This window comes from Stegostoma tigrinum, chromosome 35, assembly GCF_030684315.1.
Source record: "Stegostoma tigrinum isolate sSteTig4 chromosome 35, sSteTig4.hap1, whole genome shotgun sequence".
NCBI lineage: Eukaryota > Metazoa > Chordata > Chondrichthyes > Orectolobiformes > Stegostomatidae > Stegostoma > Stegostoma tigrinum.
Genome location: NC_081388.1, coordinates 11078346 through 11103331, shown reverse-complemented (window position 1 = coordinate 11103331; position 24986 = coordinate 11078346). Strand labels below are relative to the sequence as shown.

The following is a 24986-nucleotide window of genomic DNA, read 5'->3' as shown; positions in this document are numbered from 1 at the left end:
AGAGATAGTAGTCGTGAGCAAGGAAATGGCAGTGGGACTGAATAATTACTTTGCATCAATCTTCATAGTGGAAGACAAGAATACTATCCCAAAAATTCAAGAGAAACAGGCGGCAGAGCTGAGTATGATGGCTATCACCAAGGAGAAGGTGCTAGAAAAACTGGTCGACCTCAAGGTGGATAGATCACCAGGATCAGATGGACTACATCCTAGAGTTCTTAAGGAGATAGCTGAAGAGATAATGGAGTTATTATTGGTGATCTTTCAGGAATTGCTAGAGACAGGGAGGATCCCAGAGAAAATCGCTGAAGTGACAGCCCTGTTTAAAAAGGGAGTAAGACAAAAGACTGAAAATTACAGGCCGATTAGCCTAACCTTAGTTGTAGGTTAGATTTTAGAGTCTATTATGAAGGATGAGATTCCTGAATACTTGGAAGTGCATGTTAAAATAGGGCAAAGTCAGCACGGCTTCATAAAGGGGAGGTCGTGCCTGACAAATCTGTTAGAATCCTTTGAGGAAGTAATGAGCAGGTTAGATCAGGGAGAGCCAATGGATGTTATCTACCTGGACTTCAAAAAGGTCTTTGACAAGATGCTGCACAGGAAGATGCTGGATCAGGTAAGGGCTCATGGTGTTAGAGGCGAGGTGCTAGCATGGAAAGGAGATTCGCTCTCTGGCAAAAAACAGTGAGTGAGGTTAAAAGGATCTTTCTCAGGATGACAGCTCATGACAAGAGGTGCTCCACAAGGGTCAGTGTTGGGACCACAACTTTTCAATTTATACATTAGTGATCGAGATGATGAAAGTGAGGGCATTCTAGCTAAGTTTGCAGATGACACAAAGATAGGTGGAGGGACAGGTAGTATTGAGGATGCGGAAAGGCTGCAGAAGGATTCAGACAGGTTAGGAGAATGGACAAAGAAGTGGCAGATGGAGTACAGTGTGGGAAAGTGTGAGGTCATGCACTTTGGTGAAAAGAATAGAGGCATTGACTTTTCAAAACAGGGAGAAAATTCAGAAGTCTGAAGTGCAAAGAGACTTGGGAGTTCTCGCTCAGGATTCTTCCAAGGTAAACTTGCAGGTTGAGCCAGTAGTTAGGAAGGCAAATGCGACTTTGGCATTTATTTTGAGAGGACTTGAATACAAAACATAGAACAGTACAGCACAGTACAGGCCCTTCGGCCCATGATGTTGTGCTGAACTTTGATACTAAACCTAAGGTCTATCTAACCTCCACCCTTAACTTCTCCTATGATCCAATCATGCCTATCTAATAGCTGCTTAAATACCCCTAATGAGGCCGACTCCACTACACACTCTGGCAATGCATTCCATGGCCCTACCAGTCCCTGAGTAAAAAACCTACCTCTGACATCTCCCCTATATCTACCTCCACTCACTTTAAAACTATGCCCCCTCGTAATAGCTACCTCCACCCTAGAAAAATGTCTCTTCCTGTCCACTCTATCTATACCTCTGATCATTTTGTACACCTCTATCAAGTCACCTCTCATCCTTTGTCGTTCTAAAGAGAAAAGCCTTAGTTCTCTTAACCTTTCTTTGTAAGACTTTCCCTCCATTCCAAGCAACATCCTGGTAAGTCTCCTCTGCACCTTCCCCAACGCTTCCACATCTTTCTTGTAATGAGGCAACCAGAACTGGACACAATACTCCAGAAGTGGCTGAACCAGGCGTTTGTATAGCTGGAGCATAACTTCACGGCTCTTGAACTCAATCCCTCTATCAATGAAAGCTAACACACCATACAGTTTCTTAACAACTCTAGCCACCTGGGTGGCAGCTTTCCGGGAACTGTGGACATGAACCCTAAGATCCTCCTGTTCCTCCACACTGCCAAGAATCTTTCCATTAACCCTGTATTCTGCTTTCAAGTTTGTCCTTCCAAAATGAATCACCTCACACTTTTCAGTGTTAAACCCCATCTGCCACTTCTCAGCCCAGCTGTGCATCCTATCAATGCCTCTTTGTTAACTAGAACACCCTCCACACTGTCCACAACTCAACCCACCTTCTTATTGTCTGCAAATTTACTAATTCACCCTTCCACTCCTTCATCCAAATCATATACAAAAATCGCAAATAGAAGAGGACCCACAACAGATCCTTGTGGTAGACCACTCATAACTGAGCACCATGTTGAATATTTTCCGTCCATTACCACCCTTTGTCTTTTCAGGGTCAGCCAATTCTGAATCCAATCTGCCACATTTCCCCCCCTATCCCATGCCTGCTTACTTTCTGCATGAGCCTACTATGGGAAACCTTATCAAATGCTTTACTTAAATCCATGTATACCACATCCACTGCTTTACTTTCATCCTCTTGTTTGGTCACCTCTTCAAAGAATTCAGTAAGGTTTGTGAGGCATGATCTACCCCTCACAAATCCATTCATTAAGGACCTCTCCTATTTCTTTAGGCTCTGTGCACGAGGTCCCTTTACAATCCTTGATCAGCCCTATCCTTTCTCTGGGCATTCTGTTATTCCTCACGTACGTGTAAAAAGCCATGGAGTCTTCCTTGACCCTATCTGCCACGGTTTTCTCATGCCCCCTTATAGCTCTCCTAAGCCCTTTCTTCAGCTCCTTCCTGGCTAACTTGTATCCCTCTACAGCCTTTTCTGATCCTTGTTTCCAAAACCTTATATAAGCATCCTTCTTCCTCTTAACCAGTCGTTCGACCTCTCTCGAGAACCAAGGCTCCCTCGCTTGATCACATCTTCCCTGCCTGGGACAAACATATCGAGCCCATGCTGTATGCATTTCTTAAACAATCTCCATATTTCTATAGTGCTCTTCCCTGACAGCCTATGGCCCCATTTTATGTTACCCAGTTCTTGCCTAACAGAATTATAATTACCCTTTCCCCAATTATAAACCTTACCCTGCTGTACGTACCTATCCTTTTCCATTGTAAAAGGATATTGTAAAAGTAACAAAGTTATGATCACTACCACCAAAATGCTCTTCTACGAACAGGTCTAACACTTGGCTCGGTTCATTGCCAAGCACCAAATCCAATGTCGCCTCTCCTCATGTTGGTCTATCTACATACTGTGTCAGGAATCCTTCATGAACAGGCTAGACAAAATCTGCTCCATCTAAACTATTACAACTAAAAAGTTTCCAATCAATATTTGGAAAGTTGAAGTCACCTGTGACTACAACCCTGTGACTTCTGCACCTTTCCAGTATCTGCCTCCTAATCCGCCCCTCCACTTCTGTGTAATTATTAGGGGGCCTGTAAAAAAATAACCCAACAAAGTGGCTGCTCCTCTCTTGTTCCTGACCTCAACCCAAACTGACTCTGCAGACATATCATTCTTGAACTGCCTTTCAATAGCTGCTAAACTAGCCCTGACTAGCAATGCCACTCCACCGTCTCTTTTACCACCCTCCCTATTTCTTTTAAAGCACCTAAATTCCGGAACTTCCAACAACCATTCCTGTCCCTGAGTTACCCAAGTTTCTATAAAAGCCACAACATCATAGTTCCAAGTACTGACCCATGCTCTAAGTTCATCCGCCTTATTTCTGATAGCATTGAAATGTACACACTTCACACCATCCCTGTGTCTGCAATTTCATTCCATTGACCACATTTCTTTAATGACAACCTCACTCCCTATGTGTCTGTTGGAAGGCTGAATACCTCATCCTCTGAATTGCTAAATTATAAATTGCTGGATAAGAGAGGAGCATCCTTGATCCCTGGCATCAGGGAATAAACGCTCCATTCTAGAGTCACAACTGCAGCCATAGGAATGCCTGTCTGTACTCCTCAGGGGGAGGCAATGGCCTAGTGTTGTTATTGCTGGACTGTTAACCCAAGAACTGGATAACATTCTGGGGAATGGGTTTAAATCCCGACACAGCAGATTGTGGAATTGAAAACTAAAGCAGTGATGTACTTCTGAGGCTCTATAAGGCTAGTTCAGGCCACATTTAGTGTATTGTGTGCACTTTTTGGCCCCATATCTGAGGAAAGATATACTGGCCTGGGAGTGGGTTCAGAGGAGGTTCAGGAGTATGGCCCCAGGAATGAAATACTTAATATACGAGGAACGTTTGAGGACTCTGGGTCTCTACTCGATGGAGTTTAGAAGGATGATGGGGGGGAGTGGATCTAATTGAAATAGAATACTGAATGGCCTGGACAAAGTGGATGTTGGGAAGATCTTTATATTGGTAGGAGAGACTAGGACCTGAGGGCACAGAATTAGAATAAAAGGAATACCTTTTAACACAGAGATAAGGAGAAACTTCTTCGGTCAGAAGGTGATGAATCTATGGAATTCACTGCCACAGAATGCTGTGGAGGTCAGGTCATAAGATGGAGATGGATAGGTTCTTGATTGTCAAGAGGATCAGGAGTTAAGGGGAGAAAGCGGGAGAATGGGGTTGAGAAACTTATCAGCCATGATTGATTGGCGGAGCAGACTCAGTGGGCTGAATAGCTTAACTTCTGTGCTTTTGTCTTATAGTCTTACGTTGCTGGGTACAGTGGTTAGGACTGAAATGAAGAAGTTTGTCTCTCAAAGGGACGTGAATCTTTGGAATTCTCACCCCCAGAGGACTGTGAATGCTGCATCACAGCTTATGTATTTATGGCTATAGATTGATTTAGGATATCTGGTTGACATGGATGGGTTGGACTGAAGGGTCTCTTTCCATGCCCTATGACTCTATAACCTTACAAGACTTCACAGTGGGTCCAAGGAATACAAGAGCAACCAGTGAATTTCAGGCGCCAAAGTGTACAGTGCCTCCATGTTGTAATACAGGCTACAGGTTGGCATTTATTGTCCATCGCTAATTGCTCTTGCAAATGTGGTGTTTAGCATCGTTGATTTACATCTGTACATAGTACATTACCAAATACAGCTCTCCTGTGCAGTGTACTGTGTACAATGCTTCTTGAGCATGGGAGCGTTCACCTTCAGCTGAGCCAATCTTACTGAACCAATGAGAAAATTTTTGAAGGTCGGCAAGTGTATTGGATTTAGGAACAGTTAGCAATTTTTGAAAAGATTAAAGAGAAAGAATTTTTCAATAACTTTAGCTCATTACAATCTGGGCTGATTTGCTATCTTAGCCACATATGCGTCATCCATAGTACTCGCAATACTCTTTATTTAAGTGTAAACTGACATAAAAACTGGTCTTTTTTATATCAAGAGGTTTTGGTGGAGATTGAACACAGATAAGCAGCCACGAAAAAGGAAGTGTTATCTGCTACATGGGTGTGACAGGTTTGCAGACTTCCCAATGGGGCTGAGAGACAACAAGCCTTTGGTAACATTATTGAGATGAAAATAAACTCAAAAATGCCTCAACTCATAAACAGTCAGGTTTAGCCATATGAGATACTACAATCAGCCTAGATTGCGTTGGTCAACCAAAAGTTTCTTAGATGCTGCACTGGAGGGTTCTAATTTGTAGTGTACTATGTACAGATGTAAGTCAAAGATGCTCACCAGCACCTTTGTAAGCACAATTGGCGCTGGTCAATAAATCCTGGCCTGTAGCCTGTTTTACAACATGGAGACAGGGAGCCAAATCAAGGCAGCCTTCATACCTCTGTGTTTGCAATGAAGTAAAATTAAACCATCCAAGATCCCCAGATAGTCACTACAGTGGTTCCTTTCCAGACTTTGCGAAAAATTAGTTGCCAGTTTCGTACTTTAAGCAAAAGACTTAACAACGTACTGATTACACAATAACTTCTGCGGAGAGAAAATTAAACAACTCAGTAAGCTGATTGGTCTGTGGTTCAAACTCAAAACAGCCCCCATTCACACAAAAAACACATAACATATACAATTAAGGGATAAATAAAAGAAAATAACACAACTGACCAGATTACTTGAATGCCCTCCATAATGCATAATTTCATACATACAAATACTCCTTGTACATATGCACTCCTTGGCCACGTTCCTGAAATGTTGATTTGGGTCATATTCTTGGTTCACCCAGGCAAAAGAAACAATACTTCTATTGCAGCTTGTCTCTGTTTGGGCTTCTGGAACCTGGTGTATCAAATTAGGCAGGAAGCTTTCAAATCTTCATGTGGTTTCAGCAGAAGCCTAGAACCATCTCTCAGAAAACATAATTCGACAAATTCTGCTCCCAATATGTTGAAAGACCGATCGACTCTTTTCGAGGCTTCAGTTGCCATTCAACAGCTGTCATTTGCTTGAACTTAGGGTCTCTTCCATTCTTGCCAGAATCATTTCCTAGGTACTAACAATGTTAATAGCCAATTTCTGCTATCTGTTTAAACGCAGTACTCCTCCTGGGGCTCTCTGTATCTGTTAGTCTTTTTAATCAAGGCAAAGTTCGCAATTAGCCACCAGGTCTGGCCTCGTAAGTAAACAAAGCTCATTTGGTCTGTTCCTTTACTTTTAACACAAACTGTCCTGAAGTTCACAGGTCCTTTTCCAAATTTATAAAAGATTAAAATAACAAAAAGAATGAGTTTATTGATTATTAGAATATGAATGCAACATATGTACAAAAATTAGTAATAGAGTTTAAAAAGATAAAAATTAAAAAGAACAGATGATACATGAATAATAAAAATAACATTTTTTTGAGTAAGTTGTGAAATGCAGTTCGTTGAACTTTTAAAGCCATTGCAGTGGAGTTTACTTGTAGTATTGACGTTGGTCAGTATTGCAGACTGATTGCAATTCTGTATTTCAGATGCCTTTTGGCTGTGATTGTATTCCAGCATTCAGACTGAGGGAGAGTCCCTTTTATGTCCTGTTTCTCTTCTAACTGTTTAGATCACTTGGGGTTAGAGACAATAATACCTACAAACTAGAGGATAGGCATTTCAACTAACACAGCTAACAGTGTTCAAATCAGAGGCTGGTATACTAGAGAATGTTCAGTCATACTACTCCACTTCAGTAGAGTTGGAAGTGGGATATCTCTTAAAGATGTGTAGTTATTGAAATGTGTATTTGAGGCATGACTCTCAATCTCTGCAGTTTGAGACTAAGTGCTGAACAACTGAACTTTATCTTTAAAAAAAAAGTAACAGCGGATTTAGAATTGAAAAATGAAGGTAGCTTTTTAACCCTGTCCTTTTGTGTCCTTGGAGAGTTGAACAGACATGCCAACATGAGGTGGCTTTCTGCCAAGAGGGGAGAAATAGTCAGCCCTGTCATTATCTCTTCTTGTGAGGGCTCTTCATGATGAACTGTTCCTGACAATTTATATGCACACAGGTCCATTACTTTCACACAGGATTCTAACAGAAAATGCAGGAAAAACTCAGGAAGCCTGACAGCATCTGTGGCAAGAAATCAGAGTTTACGATTTGGGGCGAGTGATCCTTCCTTGTTGCGTTTCCAGCACTGTTTTTGTTACTGATTTACAATATCTGCACTTCCTTCAGTTTTCACACAGGACTCTGTCAGAGTCACAGAATTTAAATCCGCAGTTTTTCTCTAGCTGACCTCCTCTTACAAACAATGTATTTTGGGGTTCTGATCCATTGTCATGACACTATGAAATGAGCTACTCAACAGATCTCTTCTTGTTGCCAGAGAAAGACCAAACTCTGTCTGGTAGCCAGGCCACGTCAGGAACAACCCAGGGGTACAGAGTGAAACTTCCTCAACACTATTAGAACTTAGAACATCGAACGGTACAGCACAATACAGACCCTACGGCCCAAGATGTGCCAACCTACTATCCTACTAAGATCAATCTACCCTCTATACTCTACTTTTTACTATTCTCCATGTGCCTACCCAAGAGTGGCTTAAAAGTCTATAAAAAATTTGACTCCCCTACCATTGCCGGCAGCGCATTCCAAACGCCCACCACTCTCAGTGGAAAGAACCTACCTCTGACATCTCCCTTATAACTTCCTCCAATCACCTAAAAATTATGCCCCCTTGTAATAGACATTTCCACCCTGGGAAAAAGTTTCTGACTATCCACTCTATCCATGCCTGTCATCATTTTAGTATACTATTACACTTGGTCATTTCATTCAGTTAGTTAGTTTAACATACAAATTTGTTTTGTTATGAAGAAATGAATTTTCTTACCTGGTTGAGATTGATTTTAATTCACGTTCTTAATTTTCTCATCGTTTTGGATGGACAGTTTACAGACAAGAGGCCCAAGTGCTGGGTGAAACAATTATAGTCTCAATGATTTCCCAGTTAGAATTAATTTTCTAGTAGTGGTACTAGAAAGTTGACCCCTAATGTTGTTTAATTACATTGACATTGTTCCTTTCATTCTGAAAATATCTGGAATGACAGGAAATTAGGCAGGGTTATTGGCCACTGACTGTCTTTGCGTTTAGTTGCATTAAGATCCACAAATCCAGAAACATGATATTTCAATATGGTCTCAAGTATATTATCCATCTTAACATTGCTGGAGAATTAAACACAGACTGAATTCCAATCCTCAAGTTATTACGTTGGGATTCAACTCCTGGCCTGTGGATCAATACTCCAAATCGCCAGGCTGAAAGACTAATGAGGTTAGAGCTCTTTTCTCCAGACTGGAGGAAGCAGCGCCTGATAGTAGCTTGTTGTAACATGAAATTTGCATACATGGACAGCTCAAAGATCATGAATAAAGGATCCTTTATTCCACTGGCATCAAATCATTGTAATCATGAAGGGAAACATAAGTTAAACAAGGAGATACTTACAAGGAATGAAGCCTGGATTTACATTGGGCCCAGGAAGCTTTTGTCTGTCAGCTACTTTTTCCCATGAGAACTTCTTCTCCCAGAGACATTCGTTTTCCCAGAGAGGCTCCGGTCAACTCTTCCAGTAGCTCTCCCTCACCATTCCCATGCGCTACTGGAGGACCTGTTGCACCCTTCTCTGCTTGAAAGTTTCCATCCCAGCATCTACACAGTGCCTGTTTGCTAAGCAGCTGTGTGCTTAGCAGGATCAATCATATTGCAATTACTACAGTGTTTGAGTCCACACCAGTGGCAACATCCTCTTGTCTTTGATCTGATATTGATCAGAGTTGGAATAATATCCAGCATTTACTCAAGGCAGCCTTCTCAGCTTCTTATCAGGAATGGTTCCTTCCAAGGTATCCAGGCTTTGTGGCAAATCACTACATCGGGATCTAGTCCTATACCATTTGCCTTTGTCACCGCCTGCTGCACCTGCAAGCTTACTTTCAGTGACTGCTGTACGATGTCTTGTTGCACCTCCTCATATCCCAATCTATTATCATTCAGATGATAATCCGCTTTCTGTTTTTGCGACTAAAATGGATAGCCTCACATTTATCCACATTACACTGTCATGCATTTGCTCACTCAAGGTACTTGTCTAAATCATATGGAAGCATCTCTGCATCCTTCTCCCAGTTTTTTCTCCCACCCAGTTCAAAGTCATTAAAGTTCACAATCTGCCTGGGTTTCTTTACATTTTATTGCACAGTGTGAGAGAATGCAGGGGAGTGGTGTTGAAATGCCCATCAGCCATGATTTAAATGGTGGAGTGGACTTGATGGGCTGAATGACCTTACTTCCACTCCTATGCCTTATGGTCTTATGGTCTTAACACTGCATTGAACACCACATTTTCCAATCTTTCCCAAGTCTGTTTGGTTTTCCACTTGTTGGCAGGTAAGCATTGATCAGAAGTACTGCTTCCTTCCTCCATTGTGTCAAAGGAATGCACATGGGGAGTGCATGCTGCAGTTGGGTGAAGAAATCGGACGCTCTTTGCCAATAGCTAAGCCTCCAGTGAACTGAGAGAGCTTTAGCCTCTTGCCTCACGAACGTAGACAGTTTCAGTTTCCCCCACCTCCATCTCACCCAGGCATCTTTCAACTTCATCTCCCAAGACTTGATGCATTGTGAATTCCTGATGTCTACACATGAAATATAATATGAGATTTGAACACATGGACAGCCCCAAATCATGAACCAGGGATTCTTTATTGCACTGACTTCATGTAAGTACAAACATGAAGGGAAATGGTCAGACATCAGTGTTGCCCATTTCTCCAACTTGTCAGTGTCTCTTTGAAGTTATTCAGCATCATTGTCATGCCGTGGAGGAGGGAATGAAACCAGCATGAAGGAGAGGGTGAGCCCAGTACAGAGGACAGTGAGCCCTGAGGTGATGTCGGCGAGGCAGACCCAGGAGTGAAAGATGGCGCCTAAGGTTCGGTGACATCATTGTTAGTTGGCTCTGGCACTGGCAGCAGCAAAGTGGTGATGGGAGGGCACCATGGTAACATTGAGCGTGGCGATAGTCTCCAATGTTGATATGCCTGGTGCAGCTCATTGACAGCTGAATCGGCCAAATGGCAGAGAATGACACTTAATCATCGATGACTTAAATATCAGTTGGGTCTGGTGAGGCGCTGGTGGATCTGGAGCTTGAGAGTTGATGTACTTCTCTTTTAGCTGTATCTTTTCATTATCTCTTATTCTTGGATTTTCAAAATGGCACTGGACTATGGCAACAAATGAAAGCTTTTCACTATTTTATTTTATTGTATTTCACTATAAAATACGCATGACAATAAAATCATTCAAATCAGTGCTAATGAAGGCTTAACAAGGAAGTACTCTGAACGGTTACATGGAATGGAGTGTGATTCACATTGGGCAGAGGAATCCTTTGTCTGCCTATGTCATCTTGCCATGAGTCTGCCTTCGGCCCACAGAGACCCTTCCTTTCCAGATAGGTTCTGTTCAATTGTTGCAGCTGCTCTCCCTCACCGTCTCCATCTGCTGCTGGAGGTTCCATTACGCCTTAAAATTATGAAGGTGTTTATATCAAGCAAACTCTGCAAAAATCAACTAAAGGGACATAAATATAAATAACCATTAACTAAATGTAATTGAGATTTCAGGAGAAACTACTTGTCGAGAAACTGAAACTTGCTCCCTCAAGGAATAGTTAAGTATTTAAGAGGAAGGTGATTATTTCACAACAAAAACAGAAGTTCCTGAAAAACCTTAGCAGGTCTGGCAGCATCTGTGAAGAAAAAAATCAGACTTAACGTTTCAGGCCCGGAGACCTTTCCTCAAGTTCCGAGGAAGGGTCACTGGACCTGGAACATTAACTCTGATTTCTTTTTTCACAGATGATGCTAGACCTGCTGAGCGTTTCCAGCAAATTTGTTTTTGTTCCTGATTTACAGCATCTGCAGTTCTTTTGGTTTTTATTTCGTGATTAGTTCAGTGGCTTTAATCTTTCCCTGAAATGGGTTGTGCCACAATACAGGGAGCTCCCACCACAATTACCCTGATACCTTCCATGAAAGAATGTCAGTACTGCAACATCAGGATTAGCAATTAAAATATTTTAAACATTTTCAGGACTTTTATTCAGAGCCTCCAGCCAATGTGCATTAGGATCAAATAGGAGTCCATCAGTGTTCGTGAAATCAGTGTCCCTCGGTTTGGATGAAACGTAACTTGATTTATGGTGTCTTAGATGTAGTTGCTAATCCCAAAGAAATTATCATAATGACTAGGGCAGTGCTGCAGTTAATGTGGTCTGTAGAAAATTTTGGCTGCTACTGTAGTTCCTAATCCCATGGCTGGGTTTTCATTCCTGAAGCTCCAAACCTTGGGATAAGGTTTTGTTTCTGTTGGTCCTGATTCGATCTCAGTTGAAATGACTACATCGATGTTACCTCAAGAAAAGTAAGTTCTGTTTTTCGGGTCTTGATCAAGGCCAACAGGAAATTGTTTAATTTCCTGTCCTTTCTGATTGGATCATCACAAATGAAAGATAATGCAGTGAATATATCTGCTCATTTGACTGCCAACATACTGCAGCAATTACAGCATCTGAGGAAAACTGTACCGTGGACATGAAAATCAGCTGTGACTTGCTATTTCTGGGTAAAAAATATTTATTAAATATTTTTCTGATTGCTCACCTATCCTCCAGCATCTTCCATTCTTTCTCCCCCATATCCCTCTCTTCTTCCCCCTCCTTTCATTCCCTCCTGCTCACCTTTTGCAAGCCCATCCTCAGTTCCCTATGAACATTTCTTCCTGACCCTAACTTCTCCATCCTCACTGTCTTTCCTCTGCATTCCCCCTGTTTGTCTCTTGTTCTGACTCCCAAATCTCTCTTCTGACTGTTCACCTTCCTTCTCTGCACTTGTGCTCTCCCCTCTCCTCCCATCACATCCATTTCTTCCTTTGCTCTAACTCTCACCTCTTCTAGTCCCTCCCCCCGTACCTCCCTCCCATTCCTGTTCTCCTTTCAATGTTGAACACAGACTGTTGACTGTACTGTCACTTAAGTCACTGCTTGTTCTTGTTGCTTTTCTCACCACACTCCCCTTCTTGAATCTTCTGTGATCCGTGATTACCTGTGGTCGCCACAGGGGCAGAAGTCTGGATGGATTTTTTGTCATGAGCGCAGACAATTCTTTCGTTATGCAAGATCTGCTTTTTAAAACAACTGTTTTTAGATTTTATCCAGCAAGACAGGAAACATGAGAATTTTCAATACTAACTTGTCTTCCCCATTTTGAGAAATGTTGATTCTGCATAGTCACTGAATTCAAGGATGTTGACAGGGATAAACAGACCACATCTTATTGGCGTCAGCAAAGTCTTAGTTATTTGGTAAGTTCACTAAAGTTAACCTTCATGGGACATTATCCTTTGGGTCAAAGGAATAAAACACTGATTATACGTGGACTTGTTGGGCCAAAGGGCCTGTTTCCACACTGTAGGGAATCTAATCTAATCTAAACCACAGCTAGAGAATCATGTACAGCTTTGGGGGCATCATTTAGCTCAGTTGGTTGGAGAGCTGATTTGTGTTACAGAGTACTGCTAGCAGTGTGGGTTCAATTTCCATACCACCTGAGGTTCCCAACTTCTCCGCTAGCCTGAGCTGTGATCCTCAGACTAAACCACTACCAATTGCCTTTGTACAATTAAAGAGCAGCCCTATGGTCTAGTAAAGCTATGATGAATTTAACTTTGTAAAGACTCTTTGCAAGAAGAACCAAAGACCTTTATCACTCTGACAGAAGCAGTTCTGCTCATCTCATTCTTAATTTACTGCCCCGTAGTTCTGCTATTATGCTCTTCAGCCCTAGGCTCTCCCATGAGGGGAAACATCCTCTCAGCATTTACCCTGCCAAACTCCTTATGTTTCAATATGATCGCCTGTAATTCTCCTAAACTGCAGTGAGTAGAGTCCCAACCTGTTTAATCTTTGGTCATAAGGCAATCCATTTAGAGTGAAATTGACAGGTAAATCTTTGCAACCACAGGGTGATGGAGATCTGGAGCTCGCTGGCTGCAGTAGAGGCAGAAACCCTCCTCATATTGTTTAAAATAGAAGATATACACACTTAATGTGGTTAAACACAATTAGAGTTTCGTCCCCGGCACAGGAAAGCTTCAGGGAAGGAATTAGGTATCTCGAATTTTGAATTTACACCTCCTGTCCATCATCTCACATCTTTTAAAATGTGACCCTCCTGAGGGCAGCAGATCACATGGTCTCCAGCTACTTTTAACATCAACGCTGCATCACGACACCAATGATGTCAATACACTGCGACTGTGTCTTAAGCAGGTCCCTGCTTGCTATTAACGGGAGTCTAGTCCACAGCCTGAACTGCCACTATATTGCCTGGCAACACAATGGGTGGGAGGGTGATATTTAAGGTATTAACCACTCACCTGACTCTTCCCTGCCCAATGGAGGGGTAGATTAAAATCGAGGCCAATTGGGTTTTATCAGCCAGGCCACTTGGCAGAATCAAATCTTGTACGTTGTGAAACTGACCTTATTATGTCTCTTAATTTGACATTTAGCTTTGGGTGAGATGTCCACCTGGAAGTTTCCAGATTGTTGTACAAAGCCAACTGGTTTCACAGCGGCTCTCAGGGAAAGGGACAGGCCCACAGTGCCCAATCTGGGCTGATACACATGTATCAAACTCAGCAATGTAGTGGGACCTCAGTCATCTTTCCAACCAAACCCAGATCCATCCTCAGTCTGTGCTGGTTGAAATGTTGTTGGCCCTGTGCATGAGGAATTTGTGAAGGATTGGAGAATGAGTAAACTCTTTCAGGATAGGCAGAGAGACAACTGAAAAGCAAAATTCTAAAATGCTTCATTTCTTTTTCTCTTAGTGGTCTGCTTCATTTGGAAACTGTGCTCAGCTCAGCCCTGTTCGCAGGGTTATATGTTTACTGAAGGTATAGGCTGTGTGGGTAAGTGTTAAGCAAGGTCAGAAGAGTGTTACATGATTGAAGACAATGATCAGGTCATTCCCTGTTGATTTCTGACCCTCACAGCCAGAGTAAGAGAAGGCTGCAGTATTTGTATCTTACACCATGGATGGACATCAAACACCTATGCCTCACACACATTCTCACATCCATTCCCCTTATCCTGTCCCCATAGTCATAGCCACATCTATGTCTCACATCCTTTCCTCACACTCTTGCCTGACACACGTTCCTCATATCCATTCCCCACACTGGTACCTCACACATATGCCTCACATCCATGCCTCACTTCTGTTCCCCACACCAATGTCTTACATCCATTCCCCATGCCCATACCTACGACAATACCCCACACATTTCTGTGAACAATGTCTGCACAAGTTATCTTTTTATGTTTTACATTGAAAGAAGGTGGCCTTTATTGGTGGAGGAGTGGTGTATAAAAGTAAGAAGTCCTGAAACAGGTATAAGGGCTTTAGAGAGAACCCATCCAGAGTTCTGCCTGCAACTTCTTTAAGGAGCAATATATTTTGAATTGGAAACAGATTTCTGGGATGATGACATTATCACATAAGGATTGGGTGAGCCTATACCCATAGGAAGGGTGAAAGGGGGAGCAGAACTTTATAAGGTCTGGGCGAGATTGGCTGTAGTGAGCTGTACGGCAGAACCTGGTGAGGATTTGAATGAGGCAAATCTTGACATCGGGAGCATCTGCTATGTTTGTGCCAAGCTGTGAGGCAAGTTTCTCACTCAGGCCGAGTGGGTTGTTAATGAATGGGGATTACAGTTTGTTAAATGCCTTGCTAACAGCATTACTCACCTAATCAGTATTCAGCTTCCTGTCTGACGAAATGCATCAAACAAGCTTGATGTCAGGATGCTCGATATAGAAATCAGAACAGGGACCTGGTGACTACCACTTACCCTGAGGATACCTATACCAGACATCAGGCACCGATATCTTAACTGCTAAACATACCTCAAATGCATGTATATTGACATCAACATGTTCCATCCTCGAAGAACTCTTTGGAACATCTCCATTCCAGTCCTGCATTTGAACGCTGCTCCAGCCCAGATCATTGTAATGTTGCAGCAAGGACACTGAAGGGCACTTGGACATAGACCCAGCTCATGGACTGCACCAGGCAGTAACTCCAGGCTGTTTGGTTATAATGCACACTCACTGCAAGCCTTACCTGGATGTTCACAGTATTCCCTACCGTGCGTTACCTTGGCACTTTGTGCTTTACCTTCTCAGTCTCACACACCAGGCTCCTACTACTTCTGAAGATGAGTGTCAGACTTAAAATGTTAATTCAGCTTCTCCAGCTTTTTCTGATTTATTTTTCAAGTTTCCAGCATTCGCAGTATTTTGCTCATATTACTTCTGCTTGGCCTTATTATTCAGCACAGACTGAAAGGAAGGAACCTTGTCACAGTTATCAGCAGCCTTTAGTCAAGTCATAGAAACACAGAGAGCAAAGCAGGAATAGACCTTGTGGCCCTTCAAGCCTGTTACGCTATTTATTAAGATCATGGTTGATCATCTAACTCTGTAGCCTATTCCTGCTTTTCCTTCAATATCCTTTAATCCCTATAGCCCCAAGTGCTATACCCAACTCCTTTTTGAAATCCTGAAATGTTTTGGCCTTGATTGCTTCCTGTGACATGGAATTTCAGAGACTCACCACTCTGTGGGTGAAGAGATTTCTGCTCATTTCAGCCCTAAATGGTTTACCCCGTATCCTTAGACAGTGACTTACGATTCTGGACTCTTCCACCATTGGGAACATCCTTCCTGTATCTATCCTGTCTGACCCTGTTAGAGTTTTATAGATTTCTATGAGGTGACCCATTTCATTCTTCTGAATTCCAGCAATTATCAACTGCAGCAGTTAGGATTCTAACTGATTTAATGTCTCCTCGTACATCACTCCCACCATCGCCGGAATGAGCTCATTGCACTGCCTCCATGGCCAGAACATCCATCTTCAGATAAGGAGACCAAAACTGCACAGAAACAATCGGGAGCAAAAGACTTTGTTCCGAAGTTCCTGCACAAAGTATCCCCTAATTTTCCCAAAGGCTGCATGGCCCCCCGAGGCCTGCGCATAGATGCCAGTAGGATGATCTGCAATAATTGTACTGAATGACAGAGCATACTCAAAGGGCCGAGTGGCCGACTCCTGCTCCTGTTCACCATGTTTCTATATTCAGGAGCATGAGGTGTATTTTCAATCAACAAATGATTTGAGAGATATGAAGAATTGACAGGAAAGTGGAGTGAAGGCAGTGTCAGTTATTAAATGGTGGATCAGAGCAAAATAGTGACCCCACCATTAATGAACATTTATATTTACCCAGATATCGATGAGTGTAAATCAGCACCGTGTCATCCGACTGCAACATGTCGCAACTTCGTTGGGAACTTTGAGTGTAAATGTGATAAAGGGTTTACCACCGTTGCTGGGACATTTGGCATTTTAACAACTTGTGAAGGTGAGAGGCATAATTTTACAAACGATTAATCAGGGGGCACTAATCTTTTGCTTGTGATAAGGTTGTCAGTTCTCTGGGATGGCCCTGAACTCCAAAGGAGTGAGAGATGAATGTCTGAATCAAACCCAGAAGAAAAATTGGAGAAATACTTTAAGGGGGAAGCGGCGGATATAATATAGTGGATTTTCAGAAGGCATTTTATAAGGTACCATGTGGCAGTGATGCTACTGAATAACATAAGCACCCGAAGTGTTAGAGGTAGTAAATAAGCGAGATTTGGCTAACCAAAAGAAGACAGAGTTGAGATAGGGGGAACATTTCAAGAATCTTGATGGCAGCTAGTGGACCACAATTACTTACAATATGTATTAATGACCTGGATGAGAAATTGAATGTACCATAGCCAAGTTTGCGGATGACACAAAAGTAGGTGAGAATACAAGTGGTGACATTGATGGTCTGCAGAGGGAAGTAGACAGGTCAAGCAACAATGCAAATACTTGGCAGGGAAATGTATGGTTATGCACTTCTGGCAGGAAGAAGAGAGGAGCTGAAAATTATTTAAATAGGAAAAAAAACTACAAAAACCTACAGAACAGAGATTTAAGAGTCCTCATGCATGAATCACAAAAAGTTTACATCTAAGTTCAGCAGGTAATAGGCAACTCAGATGGACTGTTTGCCTTTATTTTATAGGGGATGATATATCAAAGAAGGAAATAGTTCTAAAACTATATAAGGCACTAGCCAGACCATAGCTGGAACGTTGTGGGCAAATGTCAGAGATAGGTTCCTTACTCAGAGAGTAGTAAGGGCATGGAATGCCCTGCCTGTAACCGTAGTAGACTCACCAATTTTAAGGGCATTTAAATGGTCATTGGATAAACATATGGATAATAATGGAATAGTGTAGGTTAGATGGGCTTCAGTTTGGTTTCACTGTTCGGCGCAACATCAAGGGCCGAAGGGCATGTACTGCACTTAAGTGTTCTATGTTCTATGTTCTAAAACAAATTAAAAATAATAGCACAACACAGGATCAGACCCAAGGTTCAGCAAGACTGTGCCGGCACGTGGTGCCTTTCTAATCTGTGAAACCATTTTGCCACTGCGTGGTCAGTATACCTCTATTTCCTGCCTATTCATTTATCTATCAAGATGTCTTTTATACATTGCTGTGATATCAGACTCGACCACCTCCTCTAGCAGTGCCTTCATAGGGTCCAGCACAGCATGCCCCCTAATTTTCTTAATGGCTATATGTCACGCCAAGGCCTGTGTACAGAAGCCAGTAGGATGATCAACCATGATCATATTGAATTACAGAGCATAGTCAAAGGGCTGAATGGCCTACTGTTGCTCGCATTCTCTATGTTTTGATATTCAAGGTGCATGCAATGGATTTTCGATTGACAACCAAGGTGAGGTTTATGAGGAACAGACAGTAAAGACCACAGTTGGGTCAGCCGTTGAATGGTTGGGCAGGCTTCAGGGTTTCAGTGGTCTGCTCATGGTCCTATATCTGAGGTTCTATTCCCAGCAGAATAAAGACCCTGGCATTAATAAATATGATTGTTTACACAGATATCGATGAGTGTAGATCATCACCGTGCGAACCATCTGCAATATGTCGCAACTTGAATGGGAGCTATGAGTGTTACTGTGGTAGAGGGTTTACCCCCATTCCTGGGAGCTCCGGCATTACGACAACTTGTAAAGGTAAAGAGGATAATCTTACGAGCAATTAATTGGGGACACTAATCTCTTTTTTGTGATAAGGTTGTCAGTTCTCTGGGATGGCCCCGGACTCCAGAGGAATTAGAGATTGATGTCCAAGTCAAAGCCAGGTGAAAAATCAGGGGTGTAATGAAGAAAACAAAGAATAAAGCATAGTACAGCTCAGGAATAGGTGCTTTCATCTCCAAAACAGTATGATGCATTTCTAAACTAAAAACCTGCTGCCTCCACATGGTCTGTATCCCTCTGTTCTCTGCCTAATCATGAATCTGTCAAGGGATCTTTTAAACGTTGCTATTTTATCTACCTCCACCACATCCTCTAACAGTGCATTCAAAACTTCCTGCACAATGGGTCTCTTAATTTTATTAATGCCTGTCGAAGGCCTATGCACAGAAGCCTGTAGGATGATCAGCCATGATTATATTGAATGAGACCGCATACTCAAGTTCTGAATGGTTGACTCCTGCACCTATTCTCTTTGTTTCTATATTCAAGGCACATGAGATAGTTTTTCAATCAACAGAAGAGCTTAGGGTGATGAGCAACAGCTAGGAAGGTGGAGTGAACGCCACAATTGGGTCAGCTGTTGGGCGGTGGAGCAGGCTAGGTGGGCTGAGTGGCGTGCTCATGCCCCTATGTCTAAAGTTCTAATTAGAGCAAAATGATGATCCAGCCATCAACAAACATTACTGTTTTACACAGATATCGATGAGTGTAAGTCGTCACCGTGTGATCCATTCGCGTTATGCCGCAACTTGAATGGGAGCTATGAGTGTTACTGTGGTAAAGGGTTTACCCCCAATCCTGGGAGCTCCGGCAATGCAACAACTTGTAAAGGTAAGGAGGATAATATTACAAGCAGCTAAACAGAGGCATTAATCTGATGGGGGCTCCCTGATGTAGGGTCTAGGTCCGAAACGTCAGCTTTTGTGATCCTGAGATGCTGCTTGGCCTGCTGTTTTCATCCAGCGTCACACTTTGTTATCTTGCTTTAATCTCTTGTTTGTGACAATGTTGTCAGATCGCCAGGATGATCATGAACTCCAAAGGAATTAGAGTTTGATGTCCAAGTCAAATCTGGGAGAAAAATTATAGGCATAATTTTAAAAAAAACGGAACGAAGAGTGATACAGCACAGGGACAGGCCCTTTGACCCACCAAGACTGCACAACACATGATGCCTTTCTAAACTAGAAACCAAAGAAGGGTTCCAACCCAAATGTAAACTTTCCTGCTTCTCTGATGCTGCCTGGCTTGCTGCCTTCCTCCAGCTCCATGTTGTGTTACCTCTGACTCCAGCATCTGCAGTTCATATTATCTCTGAACCTTTTGCCTCTATATGCTCTGAATCCCTCTTTGATATTGTGTCTGCCTCCACATCCTACTCTGACTGTGCATTCCTGGCTGTTAAAAAAAAATGCCTCTCACATAATTTTCTGAGGAAGAGTCCCGACCCAAAACATCAGCTTTCTTGCTCCTCTGATTCTGCCTGCCTTGCTGTGTTCCTCAAGCTCCACATTGTGTTATCTCCGTTAAACTTTCCCCATTTTACCTTAACCCTATGTCTCCTGGTAATTGTACCCTGGGAGAAAAGCTCTGACTGTTCATTCTAATACTGCCTTGTGGTTTTCTTGATATATTCTAAAGACGTTAAGAACAGAAGAAAACAAAATGTTGTTGGACCAGTTGAGACATTTCGGAACAGCGGTTGGATGTGATCATTATTATAGGTTCTATAGTTTTCACAGGGCCCAAACTTGTGCGTGTAGTGCCAGGGAGAATGGACCCAGGATCCAAATATACCAGGTCGCAGCCTGATGCTTAGAGACCATTTCTAAGCTTGATACATACCTGACCACAGCCCTCATTATAAGTATTGTCCACAGGAATCAGCCAAACTGTTGTTGCCTCCGTGGAATCTGAGTCTGGATCCAGGGCGGAAATGCTGAGTTCTGTGGATTCTAAAGAGTAGGCTGCCTGTAGGCAGAGGAGAAGACCATTCAACCCCAGAAACATCAGCCTCTTTCAGTGAGATCATGGTTGATCTGCATCTGAACTCCAACCAGCTGCCTCTGTTGTATGTCCTCTAATAGCCCTGGCCAATGGTTTTGGTGCCCTTTGTGATAAAGGATGTACTTGCTTTGAACGTGACACGCTGGAATTTCACTGGGTGGCCCCTGAGAGGAACGTGGCAGAGCACACCCTTCAACTGGGGACAAAGACTCAGGAGACAGACAGGATTCAGGCAAGTGGCGGACTTTTATACAGGCAAGAACCAGTTAGTACAGGGAAAGGGTCAAAGGATCTTCCCTCAATCTGCCTCAATGTGACAACACAATTATTCCCTTAATATTTGGCTCAAATCGGAAGAAAGATCAATGGCACACTCTGATTTTTAACAGTTAAATACAACATTCTTATACATTTTCTGTTACATTAATCACATACCATGTGGTCAATTTGTCCTTGCCCTGATTCCATGCACCCAATCCATTGAAACACCTGATCAATGATGGGCATTCCTGTGGACAGCCCCAGGTTCCCGTGGTCTGTTGGTATTTAACAGACATTGTTAATTTCCAGGCCTTGGGATCTTTCTATGCATCTTATTAATTAGCATTCCAGAGTTACTGATCATACTCCTTCTGGTCTGTCCCTGACTTGCTTTCCTCTAAAGACTGGTTGAATTCTATTATTTATTATATTCCATGTGCTGCCTTGATCAAATTCAATTATTCCTCTTGTATTTTCCATTGTTTCTATCCTGTGTTTAAAAAAAATGCAAAAGACAGTTGGCTTTAACCAACTGCTGTAAGATTCGTCGTATTAATTTCTGTTGTAAAGTTAGTAAAGTGTAAAGTTAAACAACTACTTCTACTGTTAGCAGTTCGTCACTAATAAGTTGCGACCAATTCATTTCATTCAGGGCATAAAGAACAAAGAGAAAAGAACAAAGAAAATTACAGCACAGGAACAGGCCCTTCAGCCCTCCAAGCCTGCACCAGTCGAGATCCTCTGTCTAACCTGTCATCTATTTTCCATTTGCTCCCAGCCCATCCATGTACCTGTCCAGATATATCTTAAAAGACGCTAACGTGTCTGCGTCTACCACCTTCGCTGGCAACGCGTTCCAGGCACCCACCACCTTCTGCGTAAAGAACTTTCCACGCATATCTCCCTTAACCTTTCTTCCTCTCACTTTGAATTCATGACCCCTAGTAATTGAGTCCCCCACTCTGGGAAAAAGCTTCTTGCTATCCACCCTGTCTATACCCCTCATGACTTTGTAGACCTCAATCAGGTCCCCCCTCAATCTCCGTCTTTCTAATGAAAATAATCCTAATCTACTCAACCTCTCTTCCATAGCTAGCACCCTCCATATCAGACAACATCCTGTGAACCTCCTCTGCACCCTCTCCAAAGCATCCACATCCTTTTGGTAATGTGGCGACCAGAACTGTACACAGTACTCCAAATGTGGCTGAACTAAAGTCCTATACAACTGTAACATGACCTGCCAACTCTTGTACTCAATACCCCGTCCAATGAAGGAAAGCATGCGAATAACTTCTTGACCACTCTATTGACCTGCGTTGCCACCTTCAGGGAACAATGGACCTGAACACCCAGATCTCTCTGTTCATCAATTTTCCCAGGACCTTTCCAGTTACAGTATAGTTCACCCTTGAATTAGATCTTCCAAAATGCATCACCTCGCATTTGCCCCAACTGAACTCCATCTGCCATTTATCTGCCCAACTCTACAGTCTATCTATATTCTGCTGTAATCTCTGACAGTCCCCTTCACTATCTGCTACTCCACCAATCTTAGTGTCATCTGCAAACTTGCTGTTCAGACCACCTACACCTTCCTCCAAATCATTTATATATATCACAAACAACAGTGGTCCCAGCACAGATCCCTGTGGAACACCGCTGGTTACAGGTCTCCAATTTGAGAAACTCCCTTCTACTACTACCCTCTGTCTCCTGTTGCCCAGCCAGTTTTTTATCCGTCTAGCTAGCACACCCTGGACCCCATGTGACTTCACTTTCTCCATCAGCCTGCCATGGGAAACTTTATCAAACGCCTTACTGAAGTCCATGTATATGACATCTACAGCCTTTCCCTCATCAATCAACTTTGTCACATCCTCAAAGAATTGTATTAAGTTGGTAAGACATGACCTTCCCTGCACAAAACCATGTTGCCTATCACTGATAAGCCCATTTTCTTCCAAATGGGAATAGATCCTATCCCTCAGTAACTTCTCCAGTAGCTTCCCAACCACTGACGTCAGGCTCACAGGTCCATAATTACCTGGATTATCCTTGCTACCCTTCTTAAACAAGGGGACAACATTAGCAAGTCTCCTCTGAAACCTCACCCGTGTCTAAGGCATGCCAGGCATCCTTTTAGAGATAAGGGAAAGTAATTCTTTAGACCAAATAACTTTCTCATCTAGGTTTAAACATTTTTTCCCTAATGTTTCTATTAATACTTTGGTTGTAGTGTATCTACACTTATGTTGAAATCTATCTCTAGGATTGTCTGAAGAATCTTTAACTAGAACCTATCTCTTGATATTGTGACTAACTTCAAGGAACAACTAATTACTACAAAATAGCTTTAGCTGTTGTCTTCACAGCTGCTTAATGAGTTAGGCTGGCTGGTTTGTGGGCTGTAATTTATACTCTTTGTTCTAATTGGTGCTGTTCATCTAATAGGACAAGCCCTTTCATTAATGTGGCTGGAATCAATCACTTGAGTAGCCTTGGGCATCCTCTGATCGAACTATCTCAGATGGTTGCTTGCAAGGCCCCTAGTTGGCCTTGGAGTAGCCCTGTTTAAAGGTATCATTATGATTCACTTAATGTGAGAGCAGGCTGTCCCATTTTGCTTTAATCCTTGTTGGCCATTTTGTGTCTTTCAAACATGGGCCACTTTTACAGAAGAGTTGATCTATGATGAGAAATCAGTAATTTGGTCCTACACATTGAAATTTAGAAGCTAATAATCAGCTTGCTAACCCTTTAAAACCTTCCCAAAACTTCCTCAAAGGGGAGGAAGTGTGCATGAAGAGAGGTGAATATGCATCAAGACAAATTGCACTCACCTATGGACACTCTAATTGTTCCATTAAATCACTATAGCATAAGTGCAGTATCTAACACTTCAGTTATCAATGCCACAGACAAAATCTTAAGTATTCATGCTTTGACTGTCAGCTCATTGTCACTGCTGTGTGTGCTATCTACAAAATGTGCTGGAGCAGCTCCACAAAACTTCTTCAACACATCTCCAATATCCAGAAGAACAAGAGCATCTGACCATTGAAATTTTTACTGCAATTTTCCAGAAAGCTGTGATTGAATGTACAACTGGAGCCAATATTTGCACACTTTTCAAGGCATTCACTTATAGAGATACACTTCACAAGCATTCACCTCCTGACGTAACAATCACTCCACTTTTCTACTCTGTTCTTCTATAAAATGGCACAAGTAAATCCCAGATAATGTCCACAACTTGCGTTCAAGGAGATACAATTGAACAAAAGTCCAGCCCCTGCAATTATGCTCTGAGCTGTACCATCCTAATGTGGAAATATGTCGCCATTCTTTCAATGTTGCTGAGTCAGAATCCAGCTTAGGTTGGGGGTCCATTCAAACCTAAAGGACATATATATTTAATATCTACTCAGAAACACAGTGAAGAGTTGAGGAGCAACCATGTCAGCCGAAGAGTTCTTAAAATGTGGAACTTGCTACAGTATGGAGTAATTGAACATTGATGCATGAGGTAGATAAGTACCTGAGGGAGAAAGTAATAGAAAGCTATGTTAATGTGTGAGATAGCGTTGGAGGAGGCTCTTAGGTGGAATATCAAGACCACCATTCATCTACGGACCGATGGCCTATTTCTTTGCTGCAAAGTTTGTGCAATGTGGATTATTAACAGCAAGTTACAAGCATTGGCTCAAGTGGGAGACTGTTTTGTCTGAGTTTGTTCAATTGAGCTCTGGAGCAGTTGCTGTGATCTCCTTCCCTCTTCCCTTCAGATGTGGACGAGTGTGAGGATGAAGATGTGTGTGGCAAGAATGCAACCTGTGTTAACTCCCTTGGGAGTTATCACTGTATCTGTCGGACAGGATTTGATCCAGTTCCAGAACAGACAGGAAAGACCTGCACAGGTAATGGCAATGATTAATACACAGAGCTGCATGGAAATGTTTATTGGCCCTGGAGTTTGGGTGATTAGGCTTGTGTGTATGTTGAGGGTGGTATTGGTGGTGGAGGGGATCAGCTTGGTGAGGTCATATTGAAATCAGTTTGGGCCCATTATTTGGCCTAAACTCATGATGTACAAGTACTTTCCTGATAGGCCATAGATGCCTGAGGCCTCAGGCCCCAGAGAAATTTTGGGCAACTAGCAATGACTGTGAGCTCAGTTCTGCAGAGGAGAGGATCAGAAGGGGCAA

The 24986-nt window shown here is 42.5% G+C and overlaps 1 protein-coding gene across 3 annotated transcripts in view; it reads left to right on the top strand.

The window, feature by feature from the left end:
- The first annotated feature begins 11817 nt into the window (after positions 1 to 11817).
- LOC125447400 (adhesion G protein-coupled receptor E1-like) overlaps positions 11818 to 24986 on the top strand; it is a 56385-nt gene continuing 43216 nt past the window's right edge. The window contains exons 1-6 of one of the 3 annotated variants that reach the window (XM_059640012.1): positions 11820 to 11892; positions 14161 to 14241; positions 16630 to 16764; positions 18349 to 18483; positions 19207 to 19341; positions 24567 to 24698. In XM_059640012.1, the coding sequence (XP_059495995.1) occupies positions 11862 to 11892; positions 14161 to 14241; positions 16630 to 16764; positions 18349 to 18483; positions 19207 to 19341; positions 24567 to 24698 (649 nt within the window). In that variant the 5' untranslated portion in view covers positions 11820 to 11861. Of the gene's footprint in view, positions 11893 to 12540; positions 12631 to 14160; positions 14242 to 16629; positions 16765 to 18348; positions 18484 to 19206; positions 19342 to 24566; positions 24699 to 24986 lie in introns of those variants that run through there. The other 2 variants (XM_059640014.1, XM_059640013.1) reach the window with 2 other exon arrangements.